Source organism: Oncorhynchus tshawytscha, linkage group LG08, assembly GCF_018296145.1.
Source record: "Oncorhynchus tshawytscha isolate Ot180627B linkage group LG08, Otsh_v2.0, whole genome shotgun sequence".
NCBI lineage: Eukaryota > Metazoa > Chordata > Actinopteri > Salmoniformes > Salmonidae > Oncorhynchus > Oncorhynchus tshawytscha.
The window spans coordinates 17,989,270-18,002,657 of NC_056436.1; the positions used below are offsets into that span (position 1 = coordinate 17,989,270).

General features: G+C 39.7%; 1 protein-coding gene across 1 annotated transcript; it reads right to left on the minus strand.

Annotated features, from left to right (window-relative positions):
• Positions 1–9,050: 9,050 nt before the first annotated feature.
• Positions 9,051–11,994, minus strand: LOC112256850 (hepatocyte nuclear factor 3-alpha). Its single transcript, XM_024430392.2, has 2 exons — positions 11,767–11,994; positions 9,051–10,934 (listed from the first exon to the last, which is right to left on the minus strand). Exons 1-2 carry the CDS (start codon positions 11,836–11,838, stop codon positions 9,705–9,707), a joined length of 1,302 nt encoding a protein of 433 aa, XP_024286160.1. The 5' UTR covers positions 11,839–11,994; the 3' UTR covers positions 9,051–9,704.
• Between the last annotated feature and the right edge of the window lie 1,394 nt (positions 11,995–13,388).

A 13,388-nucleotide genomic window follows, 5' to 3' on the forward strand; every position in this document is an offset into this window, starting at 1 on the left:
GCTTTTTACCAGGGCCCACAGGGCTCTGGGTAAGGTAGTGCACTAGGGAATAGGGTGCAATTTGGGCCAAAGCCTCTTCTGGCTGTCTTCAGATCATTACAACTGGACTGCTTAAGGAAAATAATCAATGCAGCATGTTTCAAACGGGAGAAGACAGCACTCCTTCAAAAATATCCAACATGTGTCTTCTGTGTAAAAGTGTTTGTTATTTCTGGTCTGTGTGTAGTGTAACTCATGCACAGTATCAGGAATTCAAGAAAACTTTATCAGCATCCACTACCCACTTATGAGTCAACGTTACAATTAAAAGATAACTTTGATACAATGGCCAGCATATGATTAGCTAGTTGTTTAATAATGACAAGACTAAAGATGTATCTTGTGATATGGTTTATCTGAAAAATCGAAGTGAAATGTTTTGCGGGAGAACTGTTGCACAACTACAGGAAACGGTGTTGCCTGCCTATGTGAAAGCCTTTCCACTTGTCACATTGTATTATTTCCATATCAGCTATATCACGGTGAGGACGGGATAAGATGTTCGTGGAAAGAGCTTAAATCCTCCCTCTATAACAAAAAGCTTGCTGTATTTCAGGGTTCACTCACGGCTTTCTATTCTGATTTCATTCACAGCGGGAGCTTTTCCCTGTATAAGTGCTCCCAAAGTTTTTCATTTTAAGAAATGTCTCCATTTGAAGAAAACTTCCATTACCTTTGTATTAACCTTTATTTAACTAGGCAAGTTTTTATTTATTTATTTTTATTAACCTTTATTGAACTAGACAAGCCAGTTAAGAACAAATTCTTATTTACAATGACAGCCTACCGGGAAACGGTGGGTTAACTGCCTTGTTCAGGGGCAGAATTACAGATTTTTACCTTGTCAGCTCGGGGATTCAATCCAGCAACCTTTCGGTTACTGGCCCAACGCTTTAACCACTAGGCTACCTACCTGCCGCCCCTCAGTTAGGAACAAATTCTTATTTTACAATGACTGCCTACTCCGGCAAAACACTCCCCTAACCCGGACGATGCTGGGCTAATTGTGCGCCGCCCTATGGGACATTTGGCTTTATTCGATTCCCTTGATTAGTACCATGGAATTATATTATAATCGAAGTCCTGTGAAATGTGTTCCTATTTGAAAAGACACAAAAAGACAATTTCCCGACATCTTAACGTTTGACCTTAACATCATTTCCAGTTGGATGCTTTTAAACTGAATAGCTAGGAATATTATTATTGACTCTATTTCAGTAACAAACCCATAATAGTCTGTTTAGGTTCAAATTAGATATGTGATGACTGTGCATGTTTTGGCCAGCCTCTCATGTCTCCTTTCTACAGAGCCAAAAAAGCTATGTTATGTTTCCTCCCTCTCAAACCCAGCTTCTCACTCCAAAAGTATTCCTCTCCTCTCTCGCACATCAATTCTCTGGGATTTTCATCCTATCTGGGAATCATTTGCTTTTATTTTCACCCATAAAGACACCGTGATTGACCTTCCCCTCAGCCAGGGAAAAATACTAGATCCTGTCAACGAGAGACGGAGAGAGAGAGACGGAGAGGAAAGAGTGAGTGTATTTTAAGGATTTGTACGTTGGGTTTGGTTTGGGTGGTGTCTGACTAGCTACCCACTTAGTGTCTACATCCTGCCCCAGTTTACCCTGTAACAAGTGTGTCCTTGTGTTAGAGTGCTGTGCACCACCGCACCAGGAATGATGCATTCATTCCTCACATCCCGTCTCCCTCTCTTCCTCACCCTCTCCCCCTCTTCCTCCTTCTGTCTCCCCCTCACTCACCCTCTCTCCCCCTCACTCACCCTCTCTCCCCTCCTCCGTTCCCCTCTCCCCCTTTTCCTTACCCTGTTTCCCCCTGTATTCCTCCCCACCTCGTCTTCCTCCCTATCTTTGGGGTCCCCCCCTCCCCTTGCGTGTCTTTGGGTCATTATAAAGCGCTCTATAAAACACATGTTATTATTCTTTATGTCAACATGCAGGTTGGAGCGGCTGGTGGAGGTGCTGAGGAACAAGCTGGGGAAAGGCAGCGTCCGAAAGGTCATCTGACGGAGACAGACGCAGAAGGTCAACAGCAGTCTGTCCACTCTGTTCCTTGTTTCGTCCCAAATGGCACCCTATTCCATATATAGTGCACTACTTGTGCGCATAGCCCTATATCCCTATAGGTGCCAGTTAAAAGTAGTGCACTGTAAAGGGAATAAGGTGCCAGTTGCGACACAGGACATCGCTGCACTGTCCGAACTGGAGCTACCTGACCCACTGGCTAGTGGAACAGCCACATCTGGTCACCAGGCTTTCTCCCTGCCTGCCCAGGCCCGGGCTGCTGCTGCTGCTGTTTAACGCTGTGTAAACACAACCAAGCCTTAACTGGGCAAACAGTTGTTAGAAGTGCTGCACTCCAAAGCCTCATTCCAGTCTAGGCTCAAACTGAATAGTAAATGTTTACCCACTTGGGTTGTTGGTTTGTTGCTGCCCACTTCTCTTATTCTCTCTCTCTGTTTCTTTCTTAAATTGTACATTTTACTTTACTGACCATCTTTAGATTTTTTTCCGTCATCAACACATTTTGGTATTGATGTTTGTGTTGCTGCCTATCTACGGTGAGCTCCAGAAGTATTGGAACAGTGACATGTGTTTTGGCTCTGTACTCTAGCACTTTGGATTTCAAATGTCACACACTTCTACATTAGTGTCGATGCTACCATGATTACAGATTGTTCTGATGAATAATGATGAGTGAGAAAGTTAGACACACATCATACCACCACAAAAATGCTAACCTCCCGTTATTTTGATGGTGAGAGGTTAACACGTCTTGGGGGTATGATATTTGTCTATCTGTAACTTTCTCACTCATCATTATTCATTCATTCATTCAGGACTACCCGTAATCATGGTAGAATCCACATTAATGTTGAAGTGTTTAGAAACATATTCTATTCTTATTTACAATAGAAGTGACTCCAAAACGACATTATTTACCATTAATTTCTATTGGGCACAAAATAATCTGAAACAACAAAAAACAAACAGCAAATGCATCCAACAAATCTGTAGAGTTACAAGCTTGATGTAATCATTGCGTGCTATGAGCTTGGGACCAAATACTAAACTTTTGACTACTTTAATAGACATATAAGTGAATTAGTCCCAATACTGATGGTCCCCTAAAATGGTGGGACTATGTACAAAAGGTGCTGTAATTTCTAAACGGTTCATCCGATATGGATGAAAATACCCTCAAATAATTAAAGCTGACAGTCTGCACTTTAACCTGATAATCATTGTATCATTTCAAATCCAAAGTGCTGGAGTACAGAGCCAAAACAACAAACAATGTGTTACTGTCCCAATACTTTTAGAGCTCACTGTATCTCTCTGTTTCAAATCAAATGTATTTATATAGCCCTCCATACATCAGCTGATATCTCAAAGTGCTGTACAGAAACCCAGCCTAAAACCCCAAACAGCAAGCAATGCAGGTGTAGAAGCTTGGGAAAGGGACATGCCTGTATGCATTACTGCACTATTTTATTGATAAATTATATATTCTCTTTGATATCCCACATCAATACAGTGTCCTGACATGTTTCATTGAAAAGTGCTGTATTGTAAAGGTTGTTGGTGCTGCCTGGATTTGACATTGACACTGCCTTGGGCCAGATAACATGTGATTTGTTTGGTCAACTCCATCATGCTCTCGTATTAAATCATTCATGGAATTTGTGATATGAAGAACATCACCTATAACTCAACAGTATTCACTATTCTCAAAGGCTAAATCTGTGACATTCGTGTTGACCAAATATAGTTTTATTGTAAGGGATTTATTTCTAAATGTTTATAAAGGTGCAGTACATATTCAACTCAGTCATTCACAACCATTATATCCCGATGGAATGATAGTGACTTCTAATTGAAGATAAAACTCTGTTTTAACACTTCTGTTTATCTAAGGTCTGACTGAGTGTGGTAATGTGGAACAGGTCTTAAAGAGTAAAAAATTAAATAAACCCACTACCTCTGATATTAACTTTGTTAAATCAATATGACAAATTTCTCTAAATTACACAACTTTTGTATTTGTTCTCTCTTACTGACTAAATGGTTTCATGAAGCAATATTCACTTGTTAGAAGTATTCAAAGTAGGTCAAAGTATAGAGAGGGATATATTTAGGTAACTCCAATAGTCCATGCATATCCATTTCATGGAACTTGAACTTCTAGCTTTATATATTTCAATCTTTAAATGTCTTAATTGTAATACATTGGTATTTAATCCCTTGGCACTATTATGTTGGCTATTGTCATAATATCCTAATTGGCCAGATTTTGGCAAAGACATTATTGACTAAGAAATAAATATATGTTGTGGTTCAGAGAGAGGTGCAGAGAGAGAGCGGAGACACTTTCCATGGATGTATTGCTCATGTATTTATTTTCCTGCACCAAAAATCTCTCTCTCGCTCTCTGTATACTGATAGTTTATCAACATAAGAGGGCAAAAGAGATCCGGCGACCTGTACTACAGACTACACGCCAAGCAATTACGTCCACATCGTTTACGTTTCCTTTTTCTCTTATTTGATGGGTTGACCCGCATGAGCTCTACTTTCCTCCCGGTGTCCACCGATAGAACAGCTAGGGCAGTGGTGAGACTTGTGTACCCATATATGGTCGATTATGTACTCGATGGTTGGATGCACCGTTGCCCTCAAGTTGCAATCCAAAGACAGGAGGGGTAGGAGAGGGCCTGTCTATTTGGACGCGAACGCTGCTGTGTTGTAACCCTCCCCTCATAATGCTCAAGCGACACTATGACAAGCTTCTCGATTTCTCTTCTGGTAACCGTGGAGATCGCACAACTTGGGTGTCCCCACTCTTAATCCCACAAGATCCTCCCAGTGTATGTTTATCCGTCAGATAATCAGCCGTGTTCTAAATACGGAGGCTAAATCTTTCACTTTGTTGAAATCTGATAACGTTTGATATTCCTGGTCATCCCCAAGTCGGCAATGCATCCTTATGATCATATACTCGCAAAAATAAATGCCTCGTGTAGCCTCTATGGCCTAAATTTGTTATATATATAGTTAAACTTTATTTAACTAGGCAAGTCAGTTAAAAAAAAAATCTCATTTACAATGACGGCCTAAGAACAGTGCCTTGTTCAGGGACAGAACGACAGATCTTTAACCTTGTCAGCTCGGGGATTCGATCCAGCGCTCTAACCACTAGGCTACCTGCCACCCCTACATTTGTATTATAGTTCAGTTCCCAATCTATCTTGACTAGACTTATAGAAGACGTTTTTATTTATTTTGCTATGTTATTTTGGAGTGTGTGATGCTTGATTCCTTTTGGTAATTTTTCTCTCTTGGTCTTGGTGGAAAAGGATTGCGCACGAGCGCATCAAAAATAAACGGGATCCCCATTCCCGATTACCCCAATCACACGATGACATGCCTACAAAAACTTTTTATACGCTTTAATTAAAAACGTGTTCTGACAGCCCAGTGGTGAATGGCCTTCAGAGAAAAGCGTGACTGATCCTGTTGCTATAACGACACCAAATATTTCCAGTATTTCCTTTCACTTTAACGCATTCCATCCATGTATTCGTTGTGGACACTCTTTTCTACTAACACTGTATGGAACTTGAGGCTCATTGACAATACAAATGTTAATTAAACACATTTTATAAAGCCTAGGCCTATGTCTAAAGCATGCAATTTGGGGGAATGTGTGGTAATTGCACAATGATTAAAAGTGGGCTATCCTGGCTATCGTTGTTTACGGTTGTTCTTTCCATCGGGTTAGACTTTGCGTGTTTCACTTGTTTGACTATAGATTATTTGGGCGTTCCCTATTACATTGCCAAATGGTTTAACATGTATTCTTTGTTTTCAGTTATATAGCAAATACTGTTTGTTTATAGGGCCACATTTAACAGACGGGTATCATAGTATTTCATATTTTGAAATCTGGTATAGGCATACATTTGGAATCATTTCCGTTTGTCTTCGTCCTCTGCAAAACCTGGTAGGCTAATGCATTTGTTTGTTCTAACTTTTTCCGCCACCCTGCAAAAACAGCAACCAACAAAACAACCAAATTGGGTTGTCCCTTATTGTGGCCTCCAATGGATGAATGAAGACACAAAACATCATGGTGGCAGGGAGGCAGGCCGAGGGACCACCAACCTGACATAGTCGGTCCATATTAGGAGGACACAAAGCCCTAATAAACTTCTTCCGTATAATTTTTAATGGAAAACCAGCTGCTTCTAAAGCTGATTTCGGATAGAGCTCTCTCCCTCTTCCCCCTCGGCCTTTTGAAAGGTTCTTTTCTTTCGTCTGTGAATCTGAAGGGGTATTGCTTTGCTCTTTTCGTTGGCCAAGCACAATTGTGTTATTGGAGATAATTAATTCAATCCCCATCAAAAGGTATTAGAAGCGCTTTGGCCCTGTAGTGGCTTTCTAAACTCAGAATGAAAAGACTGAGAAGAAAGATCTATGGGTAGGCTCGCTGATGGTCGCTTTTGAAGTAAAGGGGTCTGCGCATTGTTGTCTACATTTTTGTCCATAAGGCTGAAAAAAGCTCCAGGATTTTTGATGTGGTAACGAGAAATACCACATCAATTGGAAAACAAGGTGCTGGTTTAAATCTTTATGCTGGACACTGCCTGCGGCTGGGCTGGCGGATAACATATGGCACACTGTACTTAAGATTGAATGAATTCATTAAAAGTTTCCAATGTGCTGCATGGGAGAAATATAGCATACGCCCAGGGCAATTTAAAACTATTAATAATAGTAATACTATTATTATTATTAGGGGCCTAATAATGATGATGATAGTAATAATAGATACACGTGTTGCCATATTGTAGCGATCTATTTGTATGCTACAATTCGGATAATAAACCTAATCTGCGTTTATAATTAGGTCTACTAAATTGACCCACAAAAGTGATTACTTCACCTTGCTATCTTGTGGGCATAAAGATGTTGCTATGCCAACAACATATGTATTGGGTTAGCTTTATCAAATATCCTACTAAAGCGAACACTAATGTATGGGTCTCAACGTGATGTGCTCGAACTGTACATTTTACATGTTGTATCATAGCTTTCAAAAAAGCATTTCATTGCCTCTTTCACAGGCAAATATATTAATTGAATATCTCTATTTGCCCGTTGAGTTATGACTCAATCATCAATATAAAGCATTATATATAACGATTAAAATCTAATAAGCAAATATCAAGCAAAAGCTGGCTCTGTATTTGTTCTTTCACTTTTCCATACTGAATCACACCCTGCAAACCTTTTTTTCCAACAGCTGGGCAAACTAATGAACAAGATTTGTCCAAAGTTCAAAGATTGCTTATGGAAACGAGTAGTCATTTTTGCCACAAACTGGAGTTTATGTTATTGTAATCTGCTAAGAACACTTTGTAATAGAGGCTTAATTAACAGAGGAGGAGAAATAAATGAATTACTTGGTGCATTTTGGGCTATCTGCTGGGGTCGATATTTGTATTCAGCCCCTAATACTGCCCAGTACCATACGATTGTTGAATAAGATAGGCCTACTGCCTCAAATGATACACCTTCAAATGCAGTAGGCCTGAACAAGGTTGTAACGGTCCCATCAAGTAATTCCGGTGGGGACCTTGATCCAAACGTATTCCAATTAAATATCTGATTACGAACACAAATAATTGAGATCATATCTGGAGCTAGGATTGTTTCTCCAGTAAATTCATTGAATTTGTGGTCCATACCCTCATTGATATGCTCGTAATTGATTCATGAACACTGTCATTGTAGAGAAATGACTGTAATTGCATATATCACAATCATTTTGAAGAAATAATTTATCTTGGTGAAAATAACAAAAATTCAATATTAACCTAGGCCTAAATTATTCAGGAGAAATATCCAATCGTTGTAGAACTATACAATTTTTATTAGTCACCATTTATGATATTATCGTCCAATTGATTTGAATAGAATAACATTTAAATATAAAAGGACAATACAATAAGAAAATGTATTATAACAATGTAGGTTTTTAGTCTTAATATTGTTAATATGAATGTGAGTTCATCTGGAGTAAATGTAACGACTCGAGCAACTCACGCGCAGACAAGCTTTTCAGTCGTTCCAAATACACTTGTTTTAGATGTAATTGTCTAAATAAACATGGCTTCTTAAAATGTTTTAATATTTATATTACAATAAGTAGGCCTAAACTTGAATATGTCCGAGTGGAAATATAATCTGGTAAAAGCACAGAGCACAAACCTAGCCCATATAACTCCTAGATATTTTCACGACGCTCAATTCAATTATCTATGTTATTTGCGCATCGGGGGGCAATTACATGATAATTAAACACGTTTCACGGTTACTCAGCCAAAATGTGTGTCTACAAAATACCATGATCAAAGTCAAATCTGTTCAGGTTCACGAGCCGCATCATGTAGGGTTACGGTTCACAAAAAGATGATTTGGCCTTTCCATGAGATTGTTAAAAATCCATCTACAACACGCCGGAATCCTTTATGAGGTAAAGCTCTGTGGCTGTATTTCTGTTAGAGTTGGCTTTAGCGTTGCTCATTGATCAACAACCTGCGGTGCGTCAACCGAAGCGCGACCATCAATAGGGTACAGTTAGCGTTTCTAAACTTTACGGGGATATTATGCACTTTAGAGGTTTTGATCAATGGTTATAACCCGCATTTCATATGGAGTTACATTCATGATATAGTAAGATGACGCATTAGTTTACAAGATTGAACAATAAAGCTGGCTATATGCCACCGACTGAAGATCTAGGCCCTATAATTAGTACATTCCCTTTACAATTGTAATGTTTTTAAGGCATAATTAAACGTAATATTGTTCCTGAATTATTTGGATATGCATAAAGTTGGAACAGTTGCGTAATTGAGTGGTAGGCTATATTTTACGCGTCAGACACGGCTTCAAATTAAGGTAAAAAATTACAACAATCAGTGAATAAATCGTATTTGTTTTATTTGGAAATGAACAAGAAATAAGTTAAGCACATGCAGAGACATCAAAAAAACAGAGAAAGACAAAACGCTGACATTAAGCTGCACATAATCACCCATTTTCTGGTTTGAAAAATACCACAAAAAAGACTGGAATTTTGCTGTAGCCTATAAAGAATAACATTTTATTTATAATTCATTTCCACTTGGAATTTAAGATTGCTTAAAAAATGTTTGTCAGATATTTAGCAAATGAAACCAAAGCAATGCGTAAAATGACAACATCCATTCAAAAAGTAGGCTGTATCTGTAACAGACAGGTGTTTTGCGCTTCACCTGCGTCACGCGTTCCACGAGACCTTATTGACTGACCTTCATTCATGCAAATTGTAACACATGGACATATTAATTGTGGGGACTACAAGTTTTGGGAATACAACATTATTTTACAAGCTCGAAATTGTTTTAAATACACTAGCAATGATTTACAGCTGGATATACAATCATTCAATTGGAAACACTTTACAGGACTACTGTATTTTACTCATACATATTCTTATACATTGAAGTAACAGTCCTTATGCACCAGGTGCATGCAAAAATAAGATAAATGTTTTCTGTTTGTCCTTTTGTCGAGCACTATAAAAATGAGAAGAGACTAAGAAGTGTTGAGGACCGGTCTGGAATACACACCTTGATAGTATGACGCCTCTATTGCGGATGGGTCCATGGCTCTGCCTACCATAGACGCGCTGCCGAGGGGTAGACTGGAGGACATACTTGAGCCGTAGGAGGAGTATTGCAAAGCTTGCTCGTAGGCTTTCAAGTCCAGTTTGTGCTGTTGCTCTGAAGATGACATTAAATTATTTATTGAAAAGGGGTGGTTGAATGAGTAATGGGGATCCCCTTTTAGGTGCAGCTGGGACTCGTGCGCCATCGAGTGCGGAGGTAAAGGGAGAGAGGACAGGGACGTGACGGAGCTGGCCACAGGGTGGAGAGGTGGCCCGCTGCTCTTTAGTTCAGAGGCGCTGCTACTGCTCCTGCGGTCCATGATGTGAGGGCTGGAGGACTGGTTGCAGGTGGAGAGGGAGTTGGGGTCCACATGTCCAGTCTTGCTGTTGTCGCTCGAAGGTGACCCAGAACCAGTCTGGTCTTTCCTTCCGTCTCCTTTACTTGAAGATAGCTTTCTATTTTCGCATTTAAAGCGCTTTTGTCTGCGGAGATAACAACCGTTCTCGAACATATTTCCAGAATCTGGGTGCAGGGCCCAGTATGAGCCTTTGCCTGGCTTATCCGGTGATCTAGACACTTTGATGAAGCAATCATTAAAAGACAAGGAATGGCGAATAGAGTTCTGCCACCTCTGTTGGTTCTGTCTGTAATATGGAAATAGGTCCATTATCCATTGGTAGATTTCGCTAAGCGTGAGCATCTTGCTTGGTGCTTGCTGAATGGCCATGGTTATCAGGGATATGTATGAATACGGAGGCTTTGCGTGCGGGTAGCTTCTCCTGAACGACTTGTTGTCCCTTGCTCGGTTCAGGTTGGGCTGGTTATAGGACATTTGGCTCATTGTAGGGCTCATGCTGGCGTATGGATTCAGAGCGTTCATGGAAGCCTGCTGAGCCGACATTGCGCCCATGTTCGAGGGGCTAAGGGCAGTGCCCATTGACGATACCCCGCCGCACATTCCATTCATGGACGTGCTCGGAGGCATCCCTGCCATTGTACCCGGGCTTATTCCGGCTCCCAGGCCGGGGTTCGCGTAGGACATGTTGAAAGAACCGGAGGTCATATTTCCACTGGTAGACATACTCATGTAACTGTTCATACTATTCATGGAACCCAGTCCTGCATTCATGCCGCTGTTTGCCATGGGTGAATATACCTGGAATAACATGAGATAAAATGTGATCACAACAGTGCTTTAGTCTTCCACACACTCAAAGTGCTTGAGTTTAAAAAAAATATTCTGTTGAAATTGCCTGTTTAATGTACAGCCAATCATAATTAATAACGGTTAACACAAAATATTTCGAAACGAAACGTATTTAATTGATTCGATTTGACAAGAAAACATGGGATTCATTTTGAGAACCTCTTAAACAACAGCATGAAAACAGTCCAAGTTATTGTGAATCTCGAACTCGATATTGTTCCACTGTATTAGGCCATATCAAGCAATTATTTGTTATAATAATTAGACATTTCAATTGACATGTTATGTAAGCTTATTATGCACAAACAAAATGAGGTCAAGGAAAGTGTATTACGCCGTCTTACTGTTTGTGTCAAACAAACTCATTCAAATGGAGTTCTAACATTCCATGCACTGACTGCAACTTTTTTCCCGAATAGTATGATTTGAAAAACATATGCCATGATGTCTGGTAAATATTCAGTTCCAAATCCTAACTTATTATCGGACTGCATTACCAACAGATGTAATGGGTTTTTACTTATTGTAAATTGCAAATATCTCAAGTCAGCATTTGGCCCTCTGGCGAACATGCACTCGTTCTTTATATACATCAGGTTGCATTTAGTGACATCTATACCAAAAACAGCCCAATATTCCAAACAACACTGACTTTAATTGAACAATTTGAGGGAAACTAACTCAATGAAGTTTGCTAGAAAACATTCATTGCAAAAACGGAACAATTGGGAATCTGTTAACACTTTATTCTATAACCCAAATCGAAAACCTAGACACATACCTCTTGTGCGTCATTGTAATAGCTGCTCCAATCTGGTGTTTCGTGACCTTCCATTTTCACTGTTCCCAACATTATGGTAGAAATCCACAAATCGTAAACATGCAGTTCCTCAGATTGAAGTTTTGGGGAAATGTATCCTAGGAAATGGTGTGCTGTAATTGGCTGGATGTTGCAGGAGGGCTAGAGAAAAGAAGTGAAGAGATGTTGAATGCAGTGTGAACTGAGTGTAGATCTTCCCCTATTACGAAGACGGTATAACACACCCACTTTTGTGTGTTCATTTTCCTGGCTCATTTTCGCTCACTGTAGTCACACATCCCCTGTCCACAATTCTTCTGTGTCTTTACAGAGACAAACAGCCCAGTCAAAAAAGTTATTTTCACCCTCATAAAAGGTGTGTAAACATTCGATCGGCTAGAAAGCAGGGTTTGAAAGACAGCCGAGCATGGCATTCCTTGTTGATAATTACGCACTTGAAATGTTCCACAAATAGCCAAAATACATTTCATACGCCATGGAGAACGCCAGGCATATACCAAATAGACTGGAACTAGCATTACAAACCTAGTCTTTTAGACCTGTATTATGATACATCATAAAGGACATTTTAATGCAATAAAAACACAACAAAAACGTCCCTGTTTATGACTAATTTCAAAATGTCCATTATGCACACATGGGCGCCAGCACCCTACAATATCATGACAATATTTGCTCTGGCTCACAGACAGTGGGCTATAGGAATCAAATAGCTCAATTCTGCGAGAAATGAGAAGGCGTGAGTACTGAGGATATTGGATATTCCGATACAAATAATTCCTTGATATGCATTAATCTGTCAGGTTTAGTTTAATGTTTTGCCATATGATGCGATGCATATTATTTTCATTGATTTTTCATCTACGCCCATATAGCATTTACTTTTAGCCCACGTAGGCCTATGTTAAAATTAATGTTATTGTCGCTGGTCAATGGAGAGAAGAGGGAACTTGTCAACATCCATATATATACGTGAAAAGACCTTCATAGCCCTCGGCCCTGCTGTACGCTACAAGGGGTTACAGCCACGTCCTTCGATTCTAAACCCGTTAATGAGCGAATAACAGCAATACTTATCCCCTTACATTGGATTATCTCAGGGTGATTTCTAATGCCGTTAGGGAGAGAACATCGATTAGTTCAGGCCGGATTAAAACCTCCCATAATGCTTACTGCTGGATTTGAATTCTGTCACGGGAGATATAGCCAGGGCATCAAAGGCCTACAGATGAAAATGGTTGTTTTACAGATAGGGCCTAATTAGACTCATCGTATGCTTCATTCTATGACACTAGTTATTATGATCATCCTGCTGTTTATTTTGGCACAGCAACATTTTTTTTAAGACTATAATTTGCCCCAAAGAAACGCCAATTGCTACCATCACCACATGAGGAAGGAATTATATTCCACAGTTGAATAGGCTAGTAAAGGCTACTAATTTATACAGAATTTTATGACAATACAGGTTAATATTTCCTGAAGGCCTTCAGTACAGAATAAAAACAATATGGCAACATTGAAATTCTACTTCTGTTGATGAGAGCAACCTGTGCTTAGCATGGAGCCTTATTATAGTCATG

Coding starts and splice junctions, on each gene's coding strand:
- LOC112256850 (XM_024430392.2), bottom strand. CDS start 11,838: ATGTTGGGAACAGTGAAAATGGAAGGTCACGAAACACCAGATTGGAGC. Junction 10,935..11,766: donor ATTACAATGACGCACAAGAG/GTATGTGTCTAG, acceptor ATGTTATTCCAG/GTATATTCACCCATGGCAAA.